This window comes from Lactuca virosa, chromosome 4 (assembly GCF_052849685.1).
Source record: "Lactuca virosa cultivar CGN04683 chromosome 4, Lactuca_virosa_CGN04683_v6, whole genome shotgun sequence".
In the NCBI taxonomy this organism is placed as follows: Eukaryota; Viridiplantae; Streptophyta; class Magnoliopsida; order Asterales; family Asteraceae; genus Lactuca; species Lactuca virosa.
This window is the reverse complement of record NC_136429.1, coordinates 52,378,991-52,402,738: the sequence shown is the minus strand read 5'-3', so window position 1 is coordinate 52,402,738 and position 23,748 is coordinate 52,378,991. Positions and strand designations below refer to the sequence as shown.

The window sequence follows — 23,748 nt, the reverse complement described above, 5'->3', positions numbered from 1 at the left end:
CTCCTCTATCCATCGCATACTAAGAACCCAACACTTACTCCCCTCGGAGATGGAAGGTTGATGCACCACCATATCATATCCATTGATATTATTGATTCCTATCCGTACAGTTCTTACATTGGTTGCAATCCTCTCATCGATCACGATTATCTCATCCTTGAGATTTGTATCGATGGTCGGTACCACCTCGAACAAGGCCCTCAAGACCTCATACTCCACCATAACACGTAGGTTTACATCAACCAAACCTGATCCATACAGGCCATGTGGGCCGAAACGAGAACCATAACCACTCTCTCCCTGACTTGCCATCACTATATTGCATGTATAACCAAAAACAAATCAAAATGATTTCATAGCGCTACCACATACTATTTTCCCAACTATCAGCTCCTCAGAATCCTTGTTACTTTCCTTGATTCAAGTACAAATCATGTACTTCGGGTAGTATGGGACCATACTACCTTCCACACCTATCCACACCTGCACCAAGAATCATCCCAAAGCTCTTATGTGGCTTCCCTACAGCCACTAACAGGAGTCGTATCATACCAATATACCCGTACACTAAGATACTTCCTAGGCATTCCTATAATTTCCCTTCCCTACTTGCATGCCAGAAAAAGTTCTCTACTAACTTTGACAAATCACCTCATGAATGCAAGTGGTACATAACCAAAGATAAGATAGACATTCGAATAGAAGTCTCTACCCTAAGGCCTTCATTAAACAAGAACATGCAATAAGGTCGAATAAAAAATTCTAAGGCTGTCTAGTCCAAATCGTGTACAACTCTACGACATTCACTTGGAAATTCATCAATACTAGCATGAACCTTAAAAAACACATTACAGACACATAACAGGAACATAACAGGAATAAAAGGCATCTCTCTAAAGCAAGCATTCTAGCATGCAATCCTGAGAAAATCCCTAGTTTAACTTCTAGCATGCATATCATACTATTGCATAACAACATATCAAACATGTATGGGTATTCTGGGAATTACTTACTTGAGTTTCGGCTGATTGCACACATCACATCCTTTTCTTTCTTAAAAAATGTTTTTAGAAAAAAATTTTGTAAAAAGAATTACCCAGTCATGAGTTTTAGTTCAGACACACCCAGTGCTAGTCTGAATCCCTCAAACCAAGGCTCTGATACCAACTACGAACATCCCAAAATTTATGTCAAAATTTTCATTTTTAATATAAAGGAAACCATCCCAATTTCATTCCAAAGATAGATAAAGACAATGGTATAAGTTTGACATTTCAAAAACCAATATCAGAGTATCAAAATAAAGAATCATATAGTGCAGAAATCTCTTATGGATGCAATGCAATCAAGTTGCGCCCTTATCCTTGCTGCTAGAACAACCGAAAACATTTTAAACTTCAACTGTAAGCACAAAGGTTAGTGAGATTCCTACAATACTGTTGTATTAGGTGTCTAAGCCCATAACTATAATTGGTATGTACTTGACCTGAGAGTAGCATGGTCCATTTGGGTTGCATATCACCAGGACAATTTGATAGGATGGACTTTTGAGAAGAGGTTATATATGATTTATTAATATATTATAAGTTCTAATATATTAATATGAAATCATATTATTTAATTAGTATTGATCAAGAATTAATTTGGAATTAATTTTGTGATCAAAAGAGACTAATTAAATATATGGGGATTGATTGTGTAAATCATTCATTCTTATAAAGTGGGCTTATGATCCATAGTTCTTTATGTTGGTTTAAACCCATGTGGTGACCCATGGATACTCCATGGAGGTTAAAACCCATGGAGCCCAAGGAATGTGGAAAGTCATGCACATTAGTGTTTGCATGGTGTAACCCTAATTAAGCCACACTATATAAGAAGCCCCTTAACCTCCAAAATGGTGCACTAGTTCTTGAAAGATTATTGCGCCGATTTTGGTGTGAGGATACTCTCTCAAAAGTCATCCTTTGTCCAAAGGTGTGTTGTGATTCCATTCGAGGCATTCACATTATTGGTGCTAAGTTCTTAAAGGTCCAAGGTTTCCAGCTACAACAAAAGGTATGTCATCTAACTAGAATTTTGTAGTAAAGATACTCTATTGTATGCTAGTTAGGATGATGCTTTGGAAAATCAAAGTTTGCATGTATATTAGAGAAAACATATATCCAAAGCATCTAGGGTTGCATGTACACCATAGGAGTTTTAGAATGCTCAAAACCCATCAAATACCACATACATCACAAAAATAACGGGCCCAACCCAACGATATGTTTCAACCAAGTGGGCCTAGCCCAAAGGTCTATTCCAACCAAGCGGGCCCATCCTAACAAGCATATAAGCATACACACAGTAGTCATAAAAACAACACACATACCATGACACTTCGTGTCCTATGTAGTATAGTGACAAGACTCACCTAAATCTTAGAGCTGAAACCGACTTCCCAAAGTTCCAAAGAATCGGCTACATGAACTGTCTAAACCAATCACAAGCTAAACCTTAGTCTATAGCTCAAAACCTTCAAGTTTGACTCAAAAGTTAAACTGGTTAATAAGCCAAAAAGTCAACGGTCAAGGTTAAAGTCAACGGTCAACGTCAAAGACAATGGTCAACAACCTACACCTCGTGACCCTTGACCACTCGTGTCGCGAAAGACAAACCAAAAAAATTGTCGGGAAAATTCTAGAAATCATGTCGTGACCTCAGTCCCTCACGCCGTGAACCCTGGCCAGAAATATATTTTCTATTAAGCACTTAATCCCTTCAAATTAAATCTCACAACTTCCAAACTACTTCAAAATATGGACTTAATGGATAACATTTCCAATTTTATCCATTTGTATGCCTCTAACACATATTACTCTAATATAGGTCTAAAATGGAACCCAATAAGCTACTAATAGCATGCATGGACTGTGACATCCCTAATTTCATGGTTATTTTAAAACTTTTTATTTATGCTTATTTAATATAAAGGTTATTCATTAATGTGGAATTTGGTCCCGTAAAAGTAGTTCCGAATAAATGTTTCCATTGATTTATTAAGGCTAGGGATGCCATAACCGATACAAGAAACATAAGCATAAATGGAGACTTACAAAGTCTCTACATAGTGATGATAAGTATCTAATCGAATCTCTCAGCAGATACATAAATCATTACCCACGTATCTTTATTTAATTACCTGCGATTCAAGTAAACTGAGTGCGTCAGGTTGGGAAACCTGGTGAGTACATAGGGTTTTCAACCCCAATATTATAATTAATTTGTTATAATTCACACCAAACAAATAACCCAATTACCCATTTCCGTTATTCTCACTTCCTGGTCCTATCTGATAATCTCAAAGGATTTATCCTAAAGGATCTCTAAGTGAACGATATTGCCTCGATGATTCCTTAGCGACATGTGCTAATAAGAAGATCACGTGGCGAACAAAGTACCCACATGAATAATTCAATCATACCTACAATTTGTAGTTTGTATGGGGTTCCTTAACAACTACAGTTCGAGGAATTGCCCATGTATAGTTCAGTAACACCTACAGGTCATAGACTTGTCCGTGTACAACTCCCCAATTCCTATAGGTCGTAGACATATCCGCAAAACGATTTATTAACACCTACAAGTTGTAAGTCTGCCCGTGTATGATTTACAAACATCTATAGGTTGTGTACCTGCCCATGTTTGACCTGACTTGACTTAGAATAGTTTGTGGTCGTTATCAATACCCTACTAGGTAACTGCATTACTAATCCGGTAGTACTATAAAAGTCTCGGCCTCTCTTCATTATTTTCATTTTTCTTTACCCTTCGCTACTCCATACATTAAAAGTGTATATATATATATATATATATATATATATATATATATATATATATATATGTATATGGTTAAATAAATTTGGCTCATATAATTTCATCTAACACGGAAGATTCCAATCACAGATAATAGGCACACATAGTACTTAATTATCTAAATACGTTTTATCTATGTGTAAGATGAAAGTAAATATGCACTCACCTGAGTTAGGAGGGTGATTGGAGAATTAGGAAGCGCTCCGCCAAACTCCTAGACTTTTCTTCTGATGTTACCTAGATACGAATATCACTATGTCTTAGGTGTTGTTTGTTTTGGAAGTGGGTAAATGTCTTTTGTCTTTTTCCAAGTTTGCGGAAGAAGACGTGTACTTGCGAAACGTCTATCCGCCAGAAGGGAAAAGTGCTCAAAAAGTACTTTTGTAGAAAAACAAACGAGGCCTTAGTCTTATATTCCTGGAGACTAATGATAGTCTAGATTCCTTACTAATCCCAATGTCTACATCAAGATCTATAAAGTAAGGAACAACCAGGTAGGATCATATCGGAGGTAGGGTCCGTTTGCTATACAGAGTATACTATTTGGAAATCCCACTTTAAACACCTCACTAAATCCAGCCTAGATATCATCCCCGTAAGTAGATTAATCAGTATAATGACTTGTAATTACTGGTAAATCTTACTTATAGGTTCATAATAACGACTATGACTATAATTAAAAGTTACACTTGAATAAAATAAGTGTAGCTTAACTTACAGAGTAGATCGATGAAAATTGGGAATTAAGCGGGCAGAACTCTGACTTGAGAACTCCTAATTGTCGGCTATCTGATACCACAGGGCTTCGCTATAGGGTCGGGAACTCGAGAGTATCTGGACTAATGGGTGGAAAGAGCTCCAGAGGATTCAGGTGGAGTTGGGATGAGAAATGAGCTGAAACTCGAGGGTTTATATAGTCTTGAAAATGGTGTGTGTCACGCACCATGTCCCCTGTGCGCCGCACCTCTAGTCGAATTATGAGGGGAGTGACAGTGCGAGTCGTGCAAACTGTCTGTGCGTGTGGGTGCAAGCGGAAAAATCTAAATTCTTAGAAAATTCATAACTAATTCATACGAGCTCTGTTTTCAATGCGTTTTATATCCATGCGTAGCTATCGACAAGATCTATAACTTTCATTTAGACTCGTCAGCTAATTTTGACTTTATTTTTAAAGTTATATATTTAACAAGCTTAGACTATTAAAGTCCGTTAAAAATTCATAACTCTCTCATATGGTATTCGTTCTCGATTGTCTTCATATCAACGAATATGTAATGACGAGATCTTCAACTATCGTTCAGATTGTTTTTCCTAACAATCGACCGATTTTAATTTGGGTTTCTGAGCCGTATACTACTACGCTGAAATATTAGAAAAATCATAACTTTCTCTCACGAAGTCGGATTTGGGCATTCTTTGTATGTATGGAATCCTTGTCACATATATTATAACTTTGGTTAAGATTGTTTATCCTAAATAATCCTTCTATCACAAAGTCCTTTTTAAAGCTTATTATACCCTTAATTGACTAGCCCGAATATGCGGGTGTTACATAGACCAAATGGCAAGATAGAAACTTTTCCTTTTTACCAATAAGGGCTCAGAAGTTAACGAGATGCAACCTTTAATTTGGAGTATTTCCAAACTCTAACTCAATATCAACCAAGGGACCAAAAAAATCATAAAAGTCTAGATCTACAAAGAAGAACACATAAATCTTGGAACTTGAGGACTAACCAACATCCAAGAATATGTTGAGGATGATGGATCTAAGCTGAAACAAAGCTTCCTTGCACCAAGAGAGACTTCCTTCGCCTTCAAGCTTCACCAAAAGGGGTTCAAACAATCAAAACTCAAACATGGAGGCTAGGGTTAGGGTAAGGGGTGCTTGGAGAAGATGGAGGTTGACAAATGACCTAATTCTCAGAGATAATGCCTTTAAATATAGAATAAACCCTAAAAACATAGGCTTTGGCTAAATAGAAGTCACGTCGTGAGGCCTCTTCAGGTCGTGCTATGAATGGCCTGTTCCAGCAAGGCCCAAAACCAACTTAAGCCCAAACGGCCTTACAACCCAAAACTCAACCTCTTAACCAAAGTCATTTACTCTTAGCCCAAAATCCTTATTCCTTTAAGGTCTATACTTCGTCCCTTAAGACCTGAGACCTTCTCTTGATTAAATTAAAGTCCGATTGTTCAAATAAGGAAACATCCCCAAACCGGATGTTACATCGAAAAATAGGTAGTACTAGGGATGGAAACGGGTCGGGGATGAGGCAGTGTTTCACATCCCCATTCCTCGTCCCTGAGTCTCCTATCTCATCCCCGCCCCCATCCCCATCCCTAGCGGGTGTGGGGAATCGAATCCCGTCCCCTTTTAAAATTGTGCATATCCTCGGTCCATCCCCGACCCATCCCCGATCATATATGTTGACATTTTTCATATTACAAAAGCTATTTTTTCATACATTAAATCACAAACAATGTAGTAAATTCTTTATTAACGCAACTAGTGTATCGATGAAAAAACAAGAATTGATTAGTTTGTATATAGTTTAATAACTAAGAATTAGAATAACAATATTAATTTCTTACATTAACTTCTTAAATTGCATAATATATTAATATTAACTAGATAAAATGTAAGTATACCATTAATTGTTACATTGTTTAATAACCAGAAATTAGAATAAATAGAGAATAAATATCTTGATTACGTCGTTTAATAGCAAAAACTAGAAAACGATCGTCTTCCCAAGCATACGACCAATGCTAATCACTCAAAGTTGAGCTTAGGAAAACATTACTATTAACTAACTTTTCATTGTTTCCATACCATACCAAATTATAATACAGATTATAATAGATCATGGATGCAAAAAACTATAATTTAATCCTAAAAAATGGAAGTATATATTATCAGTGTCCTTTTTAAAAGATGCAAGAATATCTTCTTATTATTAAATACGAACATATTATCCATTTGTAATATGTGACAGGTGTATAATATGTAATGCATAACATACAACAAAAATAAAGCGGGGATGGAATGGGTTGGGGAATACAATACCCGGCCCCGACCCCTCCTCGATTTCTAGCTATACTGGGATCCCCGACTCCATATCCGAGGTCCGGTTTCATGGGGAATCCTCGGCCCCGATCGGGACGGGTCAACCGGGTTCCCCAACAGGCCGAGTCAAATTTTCATGCCTAAGTAGTACTAGAAGTCACTTAGGACTAAACCCGCTCTTTCGAGTTGGTAACCAACTGTGATTCCAAAAATGTTAGGAGAGTCTCGTTATTCATGTAACTATGTAAGATAATATATCGTATTATCGTTCTTTTTGATTTGCTTACTTTTATAACATTTATCTACTTATCCTACTATTAACGGATTTTGTTTATATATATAAAAAAATTTGTATTTAAGAGCCCATTTTTATTTTTCACACCGGACCCTCAAAATCAACGAGACGCCCCTATTTAGCCACATGGTAACACATAGCTTTCTCATGTAATTCATGTATATGTTTAAATAACCATCCCGGCCGAAACTAGGATACATGAAATATAATTCGATGGTATCATTTACATTTTCAACCATAAATTACCATAATAATCCGACCAAAATAACCCAGAACTCGGAAACATATACCCGATCAACAAGCTTAAAACTAACAATGGGGGATACCGTTGGTCATGGTGATTTTTTTTGTAAACTAGCTAGAAGGCAAAAATGGTAGAATAAGGGGGCTTTCATGTTGAATTGATTGTAAACTTATTGTTTAGTGTTTATAACATTTACTAGTATCGACATTAAGGAATTTATGTTTTTTGAATAAAGAAATGATTATTCTTGATTATAATTTTTTGTAAGTTTAAAATAACTAAATTATAGACAATCCGATATTTAAGTTTTAGTACTCATTGTATCATATGCTACCAATTCAAATTTAACTTACATTTAATTTAATGTGATAAGAAGAAATTTTAATAGTTCGAATAAATTCGATGAGTATCGATCCATTGATTTTCTTTGCCCTATGCGTGATTATAAAATAATGTTCATATATTTTTATCGTATAACAGACCAAACATATGTAAAAATAAAATAAACAAAAGTGCAATAAATTTTGTAGTTCAACAAAAATCCATATCACTACAAACAAAAAGTACACAAATCACCTAAAACAATACCTTTGTTCACGAAGAAAATCTGTTATTTAATAATTGTCAATACTAGGTTGAAATCGAAGCAAATACATATATTATTCAAGTAAAGAAGGATAAAACCTAAATTAAATATGCAGCAAAATCTGTGATTTGAAGAAAATACATATATTTATAAGTTTTTAAAATGTTATGGGTGGAATTGTTTGTTTAAACAAATATTTCTACAGGCATTAGCATTATATTGAGAAACATATGTTAAAATGGCCAAGAGATTTTACATGTTTTACAAATAAAATGAATAACATGTTATTTTCCTTTTTTATGCCGGCTATATAGTGATTTGAAGTTCTGAACGTACAAAGGGAACTCGAAATGGATATATAAGCCATGCCAAAACTTTGAAAAGAAAATTCGGAGCTTCTTCTTTCTTTTTGAACAACTCCGGAGCTTATTCTAATGGCGTTTTCTTCCATTTCTTGGTCCTTTACAATATTTTTCATAATTTTGCAGATGTTAATCATGTTATGGAGTGGTAGTTGGCATGCTAATGGATGCTATACCTCCATCTTCAGCTTCGGTGACTCCCTAGCAGACACCGGTAACTTAAAACAAGTGGCCTCCATAACCGACCAGTTCTTTCCTTTTCTTCAGCCGCCTTACGGTGAAACCTTCTTTCATAAACCCACTGGTCGTTGCTCAGATGGCCGACTCATCATTGATTTTCTAGGTAACTCCTCTATGTGTGTGTAAATAATATCTACTAAACGTTTCTAGGAAGAAAATAGTGCATGCACTTGTTGAATGACTATAGTTTTTTTTTTGGTTTAATTATGAAGCTGAGAGTCTCGGGTTGCCATTGGTACGACCATTTCTGCATGACAGTGACAGTGTCGTGGGGCCGGGACAAGGAGTTAACTATGCTATGGTGGGCGCGACAGCATTGAATTCATCGTTTCTTGAAGCAAGAGGAATTGTTAATGATTTGACAAATGCCTCTTTAGGAGTTCAGTTGGCATGGTTTAAACAATCATTAGCTTCTATTTGCAGCAACGTTTCAGGTAACCAATTAAGCAGTTGTAGTCTATACAAGGTTCTACAATATACCATATTGCAACCATATGGGTGCAAATATATCACTTGATATTAAATTAAGATTATGATGTTCAAACATCGTTCAGTGTTTTTAATTGTTGGCAGATTGTAGAAACTTAATTGGACGTTCTTTGATCTTAGTTGGAGAGATTGGTGGAAACGATTACAACTATCCGATAATTGATGGAAAACCCATTGATGAGGTCGAACCATTCGTTCCTCTAGTAACTGATACCATCGTCTCAGCTGTCGATGTAATTAGAAGCCACTCAACTCATACAAAACACATTTTAAAGACAAAACTGCAAATTTGGTCCTTATGGTTTGCAAAAATTTTTGAATGGGTCCAAAAAGTTTCCAGCTTGCACAAAATGTTCAAAATCAAGGTTTTTCTGGATTTTTGGTCCAAAAAATTTGAAATTACGGGTCCAAAAAATTTGAAATTACGGGTCCAAAAAATTTGAAATTACGGATCACCCTTTTAATTTCAGTTTTGTATTTTCTTTTCTTATTTATTTTAATACTTTATGAAATAAAAATAAAAAACAAAAAAGATAGACCCCCACTCCACTCCTACCAGTACTCTCTCTCTCTCTCTCTCTCTCTCTCTCTCTCTCTCTCTCTCTCATCCCAAGACCAAAAAACACAACTACTCCATCATCTTCTTCCTGTAGGTCCATCATCTTCTCACCATCTTCTCTCCATGGACACACCACCTGCAGCCTCATATTTGTTACAGTTCACCGATAAGCAAACACCCTTCACATCATAATCCCACGCTCGACCACCGCAATCAAAAACACGACCTACAAATCACAAAGAAAACACACACAAGTTCATTTTTCTTCAACCGGGTTTACACCATTTTTGTCTTTCTCGAGTGTGTGTGTGTGTGTGTTTTTTCAGTTCTTCAATGTATGTATTGAACACAGATGTCAAAACTTCGATTATTTATGGAAATATGCTTCGATTTATGTTGTTCATCAACCCTTCTTCTTAAGAGCCCTAATTTCTTTGATGGTGGTTGTCCTATGATAAACAACATATATGGAATCCCTTACGCAAGCCTGTGTTGAACCAAAGGTTAGGGTTCTTATTCAAATAAGTAGCAATGATGATGGCGAAACCGATGGAGCAAAAGAAAACTCTGACAACTGGAACTCAAAAAACGGTGCGTGCAGGTGAGAAAGAAGAAGAAGAGAAGGAATGGGGGAATTAGTGTGCATTCCTCATATTCTAGTTCATCATCTCATCATCGACGCCTGTGTTACCAGTTCATCATCTCATCATCGACTCATCAGTCGGGGTAATTTGGTGTTGTTGATGATTGTGTTTAGTTGGACTTTTTCACAACCTCAAAACAAAACCCAGATGGAACACAACTCTCTATTTTCTCACATATCTGGGTTTTTTGATATGAGCTTTTGGACAGAGACGATGGGTAATCTGGAATGTATGTGTACGTGTTTGGTTTATGTGGATTTGTTTTTATTTTCAGGCAAGAAAGAAGCACACAAGTCCAGCCATGGAGTTTTATTTTGAGAGAGAGAGAGAGAGAGAGAAGGGGGAGGGCTCCGGTGGGGTGGGTAGAGAGAGAGAGAGAGAGATATGGGGTGAGCCAACTTAATTCCTTTTTTTGCATTAATATTTATAAAATAAAAATACAAAAAAGAAATTTAAAGGGAAAAAAAGTGAATTCAAGTGCTCCATGGACCAAAACTACAAAAATTTCTTAAGTTTAGGACCAAAAACCCAGAAAAACCTTAACTTTGGATCTTTCGTGCAAGCTGAAAACTTTTTGGATCCCATCCAAAGATTTTTGCAAACCACAAGGACCAAATTTGCAATTTTGTCCATTTTAAATCATCAACATCAACACCACGCCCAAGTTAAAATGTCTTTCAAATATAGGAATTGATTCAGATTGGGGCACAAACACTGGTCGTTCCAGGAGAATTTCCACTTGGATGTTCTTCTCAATATTTAACAATACGTGGTTCTGAAAGTGAAGAGTATGATAACACAACAGGCTGCCTCATCAAGTTCAATAAATTTGCCGAATACCACAGTGAACTACTGCAAACGAAACTAAATCAGCTTCGAGAGCTTCATCCCAATGCCATCATCATCTACGCTGACTACTACAATGCTGCCATGCAATTTATCCGTTCTCCAGATAAATTTGGTGCATAATATATTTGTGTTCATAAACTAACTTGAATCATTTTATGCATCTCAAATATTAATGTGATTTCATGTCTATATTGTCCATTAATGGCATTGTAGGATTTACAAATGGTGCTCTGAAGACATGTTGTGGAGTTGGAGATCTGTATAACTAAAACAGATCATCTCAATGTGGATTGTCATATGTGCCTGTGTGTGATGATCCGAATACGTATGCTATGTGGGATGGAATACACTATACAGAAGCAGCATACAAAATAATTTCTGACAGTTTATTTCAAGGGCCATACACTTGGCCCCAGTTTAATTTGTTGTGCCCATTTCATTCGGTGGTGAGCTCATAGGAATACGTATGCTAATATGTAATCTAGATATTTGCTCAAATTCAGTATTAAAACATCAGTTAAAATATGATTGATAACAATACATAATAAGGTCTTAACATTTCGAATAACAGATCGATGAGTTTTGATATGATGTTTACATTAGTTAAAGATGATTGATATGCCTAAGTTTCATATATATATATATATATATATATATACGGTGATCAGGCGGATAAACTAACAAGCTTACTAGTGTTCGGTTCGAGTAAAATTAGACTTATAATAGATTGATCAAATTGGTTAATTGATTCAATTCAATATATGATAGGTCATCATATATTAGCTCCCACAATTATTTACCCACTTGTCTATTTAATCCTAGGTTTTAGTCAACACACTAGTCCTACAACTTTTGCAATCCACAAAGATCATAAGATTCAAGCTCAATTAAGAAAGATAGTCATACAAACTTAATCAAACTCGGCAATAAATAGATAAAATAGTTATCATAATCACAAGAGGTTATTTAATAAGCTAATTAAACAAATAACCAATAAGAACTTAATCCAACCATAAATGAAACCACATATAGTCAAGTAAATCTATGCCAAACGAAAGTCATGGGGTTTTAGCCCATGATTTCAGCAGCTAAAGTCAGAAAAACGAATTCTATATGCAAAGTCATGATTATACTAGAATATAAAATCGTAATTAAGAAGTATTTGCCTTATTACCCTTAATTCCAAAGCTTCAATCGATTTCTTCACTCCCAAGCTTCAATTCAGATTCTTGGCCTTCAAAAATCGTCCAAAGATCCCAGCAAAAGTTCCCAATTCGGAGAATAATGGCTTCTATTTATAATATCCTGAAAAACAGACCACCATGACATGGTAAGGCCACAACGTCGTGGTCTTCGTGATTATCCCGTATTCAACAAGTCTTCGAAGTCAATCGGGAAAGGTCAAAATACCACGTCGTGGTGATGTCACCACGACGTGTTTGGTATATTTTTCTTCATTTAATAATCTTTAATCAATTTCCTTAGCTTCCAGCTTCCAGCTTCCTTTCTGCTCCAAGCATATCTTTTACCCCTACAACACAATATATACAAATTAAGTACCTTTTGTTCTATAAAAGGTATAAAAGTAATTAAAAATATTAAGATATGATGTAGAATTATGTGTACAAATATGCACATATCAAAATACCCCACACTTATTCTTTGCTTGACCTCTAGCAAATTGATTTCTATTATCTCACCAATATCTCATAGAACAATCCATTTCAAGCCCAACCATTATCCCAAGACCGCAATGCATGTATTTGTGTCTGTGATTCCTAAAAACCTCCCATTCCTAAATACTCACAACCCATATGAACCTTCACCCCTTAACTTATATGACACTCATTTTTGCAACCCTCCGAATCCATCCCCAGAAATCTTTCTTAACCTCAAGGTATTTTGGGTTAAACTTCCGAGCATACATCATCTAGAAATCTGTCTCAAGGTCTCGAAAGCCAACTGTTGGTCCGGCCCCCAACGAAATGTCACATTCTTCTTAGTCAAACGAGTCAAAGGTATGACGATCTTGGAGAAATCCTGGATGAATCTCCGATAGTACCCCGCTAGACCCAAGAAGCTATGGATCTCAGATGCATTCTTCGGTACTTCCCACCATATCACTGCCTCAATCTTGGCTGGATCAACCAAAATACCCTCTTGGTTGATGATGTGCCCCAAAAACTGCACCTCTCGCAACCAGAAATCACACTTTGAGAACTTGGCATAAAGCCTTTCCGTCCTCAGTGTCTCCAACACCTCCCTCAGATGCTGCTCATGTTGCTCCTTGGTCTTAGAATAAACCAGAATATCATCGATAAAAACGATCACAGACCGATCCAACATCGGCCTACACACCTTGTTCATGAGATCTATGAACGCTGCTGGAGCATTGGTGAGCCCGAATGGCATCACCACAAACTCATAGTGACCGTACCGAGTCCTGAAAGTTGTCTTCGGTATATCCTCATCCCTAATCCTCATCTGATGGTACCCCGACCGAAGATCAATCTTGGAAAATCAAGATGCACCCTGCAGCTGATCGAACAAATCATCGATCCTTGGGAGCGGATAACGGTTTTTCACTGTTATCTTGTTCAGCTCTCGATAATCAATACACATCCTGTGTGACCCGTCCTTCTTCTTCACGAACAGGATCAGTGTTCCCCATGAGGAACTGCTCGGACGAATAAAACCTCGGTCTAGCAGCTCCTGAAGCTGCGTAGACAGCTCCTGCATCTCGAGCGGAGCTAGCCAGTATGGTGCCTTAGCTATCGGAGCGGTACCCGTCACCAAATCAATGTGAAACTCTACTTGCCTCTCCGGAGGCACTCCAGGCAACTCTTCGGGAAAGACATCCCGAAAATCTCGTACAACCGCTACACTATCCAAATCTGTCGGGGTCTCAACCCTCGTATCCGAGATATATGCCAAAAATCCCGAACAACCCTGATGGAGAAGTCTCCTCGCTCTCGCAGCCGAACAGGGGGTTGGCCACTGCGAGGCCCACTTTCCATGAATAACCAGTTCTCCCCCACTTGGGGTTCGAACTCTCACCAGCTGGCGCTCGCAATCTATCATGGCCCCATTGGCCCCCAACCTGTCCATCCCAATGATCACCTTCAGTCCTTGCAACGGTATCGGTACCAGATCAACCTGAAACCTCCCCCCAAACACATTCAGGACACAATCCTGATATAACCTCGTAGCACTCACAGTGCGGTCGTCCGCAATCTCAACCTCAAGTGGGGAATCCAAAGTTCCCGGAGCATCCCAGAACTTCTTGCTAAGCGCAAGAGATACAAACTATCGGGTAGCTCCCGAATCGAAAAGAACATGAGCCGACATACCATTGACCAAAAAGGTCCCTATACACATAAGCAACACAAATCAATATCAAGCATGAAAAATAAAATACGTACCAGCCACGACGTTTGGCGCTGCCCGAGCCTCCTCGGTAGTCAACTGAAAGACGCAACTCTTCACCGCAGGAACATCCGCCTTGGCAGGGCGGCCATCAGTGATCCTCATTGTGGCGGGCTCAGGCGCCGCCACTGCTCCTCCTCCTCCCCTCAACCTCGGACAATCGGCATTTTTATGGCCAATCTGGTTGCAGTGGAAACAAATCAAGCCCTTCTTGGGGAAATCCCTGCTCATGTGGCCCGACTGGCCACACGCGTAACATCCCAAGCCCGCTGCTCGACAAGCCATACTGTGCGGCTTACCGCACTTGGCACACCAGCCACGGCCCTGTTGGCCTCTACTGGAGGAATCAGAGGTCTTAGGCTTTTTAGCCTGACCTACAGTTGTCTAAACCTACTCTGGATTCCGCTTGGTGCGAAGCTCTAACTCCATTTCCCGCTCTCAGGCCTTCTCCACCATCTCATTCAGGGTTTTGCACCATGTAAATCTCACGAACTCACGGATATCATCCCTCAGCATGGAATGATACCTCGTCCTCCTCATATCCTCATCCGCAGCATACTGCGGGATCAACAGTGCTCGTTCCCGAAACTTAGCGATCTCCGCCATAGTCTCGGTGGTCTGTTGGAGCTCCTGAAACTCCTTCACTAACCGTTGCACCTCAATAGATGGTGCAAACTCCAGATCAAATCATCTGACAAACTCCGCCCATGTCATCTCAGCCACACCGGCTGCTCTCACCTGGCTAGTCACCTCCTCCCACCCAATCCCTGGCTCGGTCCATCAACATATACGAGGCAAACCCCACCTTTGCTGCATCGGGGCAAAAGCTCGTGCACTGGTCATTCTCCATGTCTGCCACCCAGCTTCGACTAGCTATGGGGTCCCTGACCCCGAAGAACTCAGGCGCTCCGCACGCCTTGAACTCCCTGAACGAGGGAGTTTGGGCCCTGACCTAGCCCGCAGCAATCTCGACTCTGAAAGACCTGAGCCGCTCCTCCATGATCTCCATCATCCCTTCCTTGACAATCCCAAAAATCACTGGGGTAGCATCAAGGATGCCCCTCGTAACCTCAGCTGCAATAAGCTCGCGCAGCCTCTCGTCAATGGGCTCGGTTTCGTCGCCCGACCCAGATCCGGATCCTGATCCTGATCCTAATCCCCCTGCTCCATGTCGTGTCACCACCATTCTGATCTGAAATACCATAATATAGAATGATCAAATATCCAAAAAGGAGATCCCTCCACACCGGTTCTCCTTAGAGCTTCCAGATCTAACATTAGTTCGGGTACAGGTCCTGTGCTTTCAATAGTACGGGCCCAATACTACCTTCCACACCTACCTGTACCATCCCCAAGGCTTTATCTGATAACTCTAACTCGTCCCAGAAACAAACATATCTCACAGGCTACTGCATAACTCAAATCCTAGGCTTTCCTAAGATTTGCTCAAACCATAATCACAACAGACATAACAAGCTGCCCTATGCATGCAAATTATACACAGAACAGGATCAAATAGACTTTCGAATAATAGACTCTACGCTAGGACCACAACCAGACAAGGAACAGGAAATAAGGCCAAATCAATCATTCTAATGCTATAAGATCCTAACCGTATACAATTTTTAAAGCATACACATAGCAAAATCCATCCGACTATCATAATCCAAATATCAGTATAACATGGCTAACATATTAGGGAACTACTTACTTGATCTTGGCCGATTACGTGCATTGCACTCTCCCCTCTTTCCATTTTAAGAAGTTTTTAACTTTTGATTTTTGAAAACAATTTTACCATTTCCTTAGTTTGAGTCCTGACACACCCAAGAGTGTGCCCGAATCCCTCAAACCAAGGCTATGATACCAACTTGTAACAACCCAATTTTTCCAATAAAAATTTTCATTTTTAAATAACAAAATCATTTCCAATGAACATGAATTACCGACCACAATTGTTTTCAAAATCCATAACATCGAACGTTTTATTTATAATATCAGAGTGTCCCCAAATAAAACACTGGAGAGTGCATGTTGTGCCATCAAGCCGTGCCCTTACCCTTAGCCTCTGAAGTACCTGAAACAACCAACAAACTGTAAGCTAACGCTTAGTGAGTTCCCCAGAGCATACCCCACACAATCCACATAATCTATATTAGCTATATAAGCTACATAAACCACATAAGCCATGCATACAAACATATACGGATGTCGTGGACTCCTTCCAGGGTCTTATTCCAGGATGTCGTGGGCTCCCCCCAGGGTCTTATACCTACATTCCATGGGCTCCCCCCATGGTCTTTACATGGGATGCCATTGGCTCCCCTACATGGTCTGATGTCCGACTGCCACGGGCTCCCCCCGGGGTCTTCCATGCAAATAACACAAAGTCAACTAGCATACCATATATCACACAAATAACTATCATACTACATAACACATATATAAACATATAGGGATGTTGAGGACTCCCTCCAGGGTCTTACTCCAGGATGTCGTGGGCTCCCCCCCCCCCCATGGTCTTAGACCTATGTGCCATTGGCTCCCCCACATGGTCTTAAATACTTGCCATGGGCTCCCCCACATGGTCTTAACTACTTGCCATGGGCTCCCCCACATGTTCTTTACCTGCAATGTCATGGGCTCCCCCACATGATCTTGTATCCAACTGTCACGGGCTCCCCCCAGGGTCTTCACATATCTACTCAATAGAGTACTAGCACATTCACATATACATGCATACCAGACATATCAGTAGTGAACCCACAATAACACTACAACTAACTAAATGGGCCGACCTTGGTGCCTTAGACCCATTGGTATGGTGAGGAGACTCACCTCTCAAGAAGTGTTGAACTGGTAAAAGTCAAACCCAATCCACAGCTCCAACTCAACTGCCTACAAACACCATGTGACTAACTTTGTCAGAATCCCGAAATACCAAAGATACCCTTAAGGTCACTCTTGGTCAACCATGGTAAAATTCAAGGTCAAATGTCCATGTTGACCCAACTCGTCGAGTGCATCTAGCAACTCGTCGAGTTCCTTCAGTGTTCAGCAAACCAGGAAAACCCTCGCCAACTCGCTGAGTTATCTTATCAACTCGTCGAGTTCGCTCTGTATCCTGAAGTCGGGGAAAACCTTATCCAACTCGTCGAGTTTTTCATGTCTTAACGTATTCAGCCCCTTCCAGTCGAATCTAAAGCCCCAAACTACATATCCATTCCCCTAAGGTTAAGATACCACGTAAAGTTGCTAACTTTACATCCATGCAAGGCATCAAAGGGCTAAAACACTCAAACAAAGCTTATCAAGGGACTTAGAGCATGAAGGAGGGCCAAGACTTGATAAAGTTGGCAACTTTAAGTCTATAAAGGCCCTGAGATGTCCATATCTGAAGCCATATCTTCATAACATGCTCAAATCCAAGAATGGTCCCAAACTAGGCTAATAATGGCCATAAACTTTCATAGAAGAAGATTTAAGCAATAAAAGGCCAAGGTATCAACTTTATACCTTAAAATGGTTGCCTCGTCAGAGTAAACCCCGGATCCCAAGCTTCTCCCTTCAACCAAGCAACACCAAGCTTCAAGCTCCTTCAAGAAAGCACCAAAGAAGACACTCTTTACAGTCACTGTAACATCCCGAATTTCCGGTATAAGTTTAAATTTTTTAGTCACATCTTAAGGGCAACTTAACGAGTGGAAGGCCCAACTCGTCGAGTAGAGACCAAATCAGTCGCGTGTGTTTTAGACCCTACTTGACGATTTGGATGACCCAACTCGACGAGTAGGAGCTGGAAAGTGAAAACCCTAATTTTTAGGGTTTGCACCCTCTTTAAAGGTCCTTAACTTTCCTCCTCAGCCTCCTTTGTCACTTTCACATCCATAGGCACCCTAATAGTGAACTAGCCTCCATTCTTGAGAGTGTGAGACTAAAAGAGAGTGTATTGGAGCATTTCTTGAGGAGTTAAGAGCTTGGAACAAGGAAAAACTTATAGATCCAGCCTTTCCAGTGTTGTGGCAACAAGATTGAGGTATTAAGCTACCACCTTTACATTGCATTGCTTAGATCTCCCTTTTTGCAAAAATAAATGGTCATTTCTAGGGCAAGATGGGGTCACATTCGGGTTTGAGCTTGTCACAAGGGCATAGTTTCAGATCTTGACTTCCTAAGGCCTCATGGACATAAAGCCTCAAGCTTTATGAAGCTTTAGCCCTCCTTCATGTCCAAAACCTTCTCCTAATGCTAGTTATGAGTGTTTTAGCTTCATAGAATCTTGCATACACGTAAAGTTAGCAACTTTACGTGATAACAACGCCCTAGGAGTCTAGATCTAATGTTTGGAGCTTTGGAACAGCTTATAATCGTCTGAAGGAGACATGGATCGAATGAACTTGACGAGTTGGATGGCCAACTCGACAAGTTGAAGAGGGTTTTCCCGTTTTCTGAGTTCTGCATGAACTCGACGAGTCAATGGGGTGACTCGACGAGTGGTTAGGGTTTTCCCCGATATTTTGGACATTTCATAAACTCGACGAGTTGCCTTGCAACTCGGCGAGTTGACTCAGGGTTTTCGTGGTTTCTGAGTTTTTGGAGGAACTCGACGAGCCAGTAGTTGGACTCGACGAGTTGGGTGAACATGGACTGTTGACCTTGACCATTGACTTGGACTTTACTAGGGTTGGCCATGTTTGGCTTCTGAGGATATTCTGGTAATTTGGGAATATATAGACTTGGTTCCATGATGGTTATAGGTGGTGGAGTTCGTGGCTGTGATTCGGGGATTTGATCTTATCACTGCGGTTCGGCATTGCAAGGTGAGTTATCCTCACTATATCCAAGGGTTTAAGGCACCAAGTCCGGCCCTTTGAATTATTACTCGGATTGTTGCTGTTATGATTGATTAGATCGATATCCTGGTAGATAGGATGGTTATGCTTAGTGACCTGTAGTTTGGTCTGTCTGTTTGTATGCTGTTAGGTGATTACATGTTATATGTGCACATGTTTGTTATGGTAGTTGAGGGTATTCCATCCCGAGGATGAGTGGACCCTAGTATGTTGTCTTTATAGACCGTTATATGATTATCTGATATAGGTGCACATATTTGATTGGTTGTCAGCATTCCAACCCGATGGTTGTGGGCCGAGAGTATTCCATCCCGATGGATGATTGGACTCGTAGTATGTGGGCATTCCAACCCAATGGTTGTGGGTCGAGAGTATTCCATCCCGATAGATGATTGGACTCGTAGTATGTGGGTATTCCAACCCGATGGTTGTGGGCCGAGAGTATTCCATCCCGATGGATGATTGGACTCGTAGTATGTGGGCATTCCAGCCCGATGGTTATGGGCCGAGAGTATTCCATCCCGATGGATGATTGGACTCGTAGTATGTGGGCATTCCAACCCGATGGTTGTGGGCCGAGAGTATTCCATCTCGATGGATGATTGGACTCGTAGTATGTGGGCATTCCAACTCGATGGATGATTGGACTCGTAGTATGTGGGCATTCCAACCCGATGGTTGTGGGCCGAGAGTATTCCATCCTGATGGATGATTGGACTCGTAGTATGTGGGCATTCCAACCCGATGGTTGTGCGCCTGGGGTATTCCATCCCGAGGATGATTGGACCCATGGTATCTTGGCATTCCAACCCGATGGTTGAGGGCCTGGGGTATTCCAACCCGATGGTTGATTGGACCCATAGTATGTTGTTTGTTATTATATGTGTATTGTTGTGTGTATGGGTATTTTGGGGGTAACTCACTAAGCCTTCGAGCTTACATTTATCGATTATTGTTTCAGGTACAGCGGATGACCGCGGGAAGGCGAATGCGTGACCGTAAACTTCCTCGATTTATGATTGTGATTTCTGGGAACTCTGATATGAAACTATTTTGAAAACAAATTGTAATAACTTATTGGTTTTGAATGTTTTAAAAAGTTTTAAATTGGCTTGAATTTTTATGGGTGTTACAATCACACACACTCTAAATGATAGAAAGCACGAATTAGGGTTTCTCTGGACAAAGGGGGAGGTAAGGGAGGCTAACAATGAGGCTTAAGGCCTTTAAATAGGGTGCAAACCCTAAAAATTAGGGTTTTCCTTTCCAGCATCAACTCGTCGAGTTGGTGCCTTCCAACTCGTCGAGTAGGCCGTTAATCCCGCGTCCAAAATAATCCCTACACGACGAGTTGGAGCTCCCCAACTCATCGAGTTCCAGTCAAAAACCCTAAAATGCTTAAAATTGAATAATACCTGAACCAAGTGTTACAAGAATTTTTTATCTTTGAATTATACTTTGACAACTCCACAATTCTTCAACTTTTCGGTAATTTCTCTTTTTTTTACATGTCTCACTTTTTTTTCACTCAAAGTCCTACATGGTTAAGTAAGGAGGTTAACTTCTACCTTTATTGGGTAGAGGCATTAGTCTAGGTGCAATGACTACTTAAGTTCTCCTGGATGGATTTCAGGTACATGCTACAGAACTTGTTACATCATATAAGCTACCAGATTACCTTTCATACGTTATGATTGTCACAACTAGTATTTAAGGCTAGGAAATTATGTCCATGTGTAATTACTTTTGGTGGATTCTTGTAACCCTAAGTACTATGTTATACATGTTATTCATTCAACAACAACAATTCGAATCAAAACTCACACGTGAAGCCCTAAACCTAATTCAATACACTACATTCACTCAACTTTGGGTTTGAAACCCTAACTTCCCGGTTCAAACTTTAATTGGACCAGGATCCTCTTATTGGGCCTAATGGACCAATAAACCCTCAACTTGATTCTTTTGGGCTAAGAAACCTCATTTGGGCCCTAGTTGGACCCACATTCAATAAGCAATAGCATTTTGGGCCATAAGACTCATCATGGGCCTTATTGGGCCGAAAACCAATCAATCAACCATATTGGACCGAAAACCCATTTATTTAACCATTTTGGGCCGTAAACACATATGTAGGCCCAATAGGCCAAAAACCTCTATTGAGCCAATGTGTTTTTGGTTGCATCTTAAGCCCAAGCCCAATACTTCTTTTTCTTTCCATTCCCTCTCCTATTCTCGAATATATATATATATATATATATATATATATATATATATATATATATATATATATATATATATATATATATATAAACTTAATTTGGGTAATATTGGTGACACCTCACCATTAACCTACATATAACTATGTAATTTATCCATCAAGTATCTAGGCTTAAGTAGTTAACCACTAAGTAATGACCTCTCTCTCTTCTCCCTTTTTTTAAGATCGGCCAAAGCCACCTCCCCACCACCATCTTCACTTCAAACTCCTTCAAACACTCTCCCTCTCAAACACAAGAAGATTTCCTTCATCCATACTTTCAAATTTCGAAGATTTGTGGGTGTGTTCAAGAGTTTTTCATTAAAGATCACAACTAGGTAAGAAATTAACACTCTCCAAAATAATTTGTCTCCATTTTAAGCTAAGATTTCCACTCATAAACAATTCATTTTGTGTTCAAGCTTCCTAGAACTCCATAGATCCGAAAACTCTCTTCAAGAAGCAAACTAGGACCGAAATCACCTTCATTCTCTTTCATTTCTTCATCAAAACCGATCCATCACCAAAGGTGAGCTTCATACCCCCTTGTTTACGGTTTTACTATGTTTTGGGGGAGAATACAAGTTGGTTTTGTGTTAGATCTAAGTATTTATGCATGTATGTGTGTATTTTCATGTTATATGGTGTGAATATGTCATGAAAGCTTGCTAAACACTCACAAAATTCGAAATATCTTCCAAATATTGGTGATATTTGTATACAAACTCTTAGAAGTAACTTTGTATTATGTTGAAAAGATTAAACATGTAAAGGTTACTAGAAATCCAAGGAATGTACATAAAGGGACCATTTTTGACACTAAAGATAAACAAAATGGAGTTTTCGAGTCATTTTCGGTTTTATTGGGCCTTAATTGTCAATATACGGTTTTATGGGCCTTATTTGAAAATATACAGTTTTATGGGCCCAAAAGTGTTATTTTTCATAAAAGAGGGCTTTAAATGAAAAATACGGTTAAAATGGGCCTAAAGTGTAAATTCTCGGCTAAATGGGCCAAAGATGTCATTTTTCAAAAAAATGGGCCTTATTTGGAAATTCACGGTTTCAAGGGCTTAAAATGTAAATTTTTGGCCTTAATGGACTTAAGATGTCATTTTTATCAAAAATGGGCCTTACTTACAAACTATCGGTTTTATGGGGCCTAAAATGTCATGTGAAATGAAAATGGGCATTTATTGTAAATTTTTGGCTTTAGTGGGCCAATTTATTAAATTTTGACAAAAGTGGGCCTTTATTGAAAATTTTTGATTTCTTGGGCCAAAAAGGTCATTTCTAAGAAAAGTGGGCCGTTTATGTCATTTTTAGCACAAATCGGACTAAAACGATCATTTTCATAATAAATGGGCTCTTTACGACATTTTTACTCGAATTGGGCTTGTCACACCCATAACATACTTATTGGGCTTGTTATACTCATTACATGCTTATTTGGCCTCTTATACTCAAATACATGTTTATTAGGCTTCGTTTACTCATTTCATGTTTATTGGGCCTTATAGGCCCATTGATTTTCTTATTGGGTCTCACGACACATTTTATGTTAATCGGGCTAATAACAAACAATACTTGACACTTTGATAAAAACAAATGGTATTTTCATCACCAATGTTTTGTAATCAAATGCATACTCGAAACATTATTTAAAAGCGGTAAATAATGTGATACACTGTTCGCGTAAACTTAGTTAAGGTTCTTGTGAGACACGCCTTCATTCGTACCTACCTAGTGTACAACCTTAAGTCCTGTAGTTATAACCAGAGTCTCCTGGAGGGAGAGCGAGAGTTTGTGTATAGATCTATACGGGGTTGACAACCCCACACCTGAGCTGTTCGCTACAGCTAGACTAGGACAGTCTAGGGTGACAAATGTCTTACCTTAAACAAGTGACGCCTGAAAAACGTCACGACAGGCATATCAGTCACATCAAGCATGGTTATAACGACTCACATAGATATTAACAAACATAATAAGTTTATGGAATACATATACTAT

The 23,748-nt window shown here is 39.2% G+C and overlaps 1 protein-coding gene across 1 annotated transcript; it reads left to right on the top strand.

Annotated features, from left to right (window-relative positions):
- Window positions 1-8,433: 8,433 nt before the first annotated feature.
- Window positions 8,434-11,605, top strand: LOC145104137 (GDSL esterase/lipase At1g31550-like). The gene is made up of 5 exons (XM_079041418.1): window positions 8,434-8,758; window positions 8,868-9,089; window positions 9,229-9,377; window positions 11,035-11,308; window positions 11,410-11,605. The coding sequence occupies exons 1-5, from the start codon at window positions 8,488-8,490 to the stop codon at window positions 11,463-11,465; spliced, it is 972 nt and encodes a 323-aa protein (XP_078897544.1). The 5' UTR covers window positions 8,434-8,487; the 3' UTR covers window positions 11,466-11,605.
- The last annotated feature ends 12,143 nt before the right edge of the window (window positions 11,606-23,748 follow it).

Excerpts from the sequence above, each read along its gene's own strand:
- LOC145104137 (XM_079041418.1), top strand. The coding sequence starts at position 8,488 with ATGGCGTTTTCTTCCATTTCTTGGTCCTTTACAATATTTTTCATAATT. Across the intron at positions 9,090-9,228 it reads TATTTGCAGCAACGTTTCAG|ATTGTAGAAACTTAATTGGA; the intron begins GTAACCAATTAA and ends AATTGTTGGCAG. Across the intron at positions 11,309-11,409 it reads CCGTTCTCCAGATAAATTTG|GATTTACAAATGGTGCTCTG; the intron begins GTGCATAATATA and ends ATGGCATTGTAG.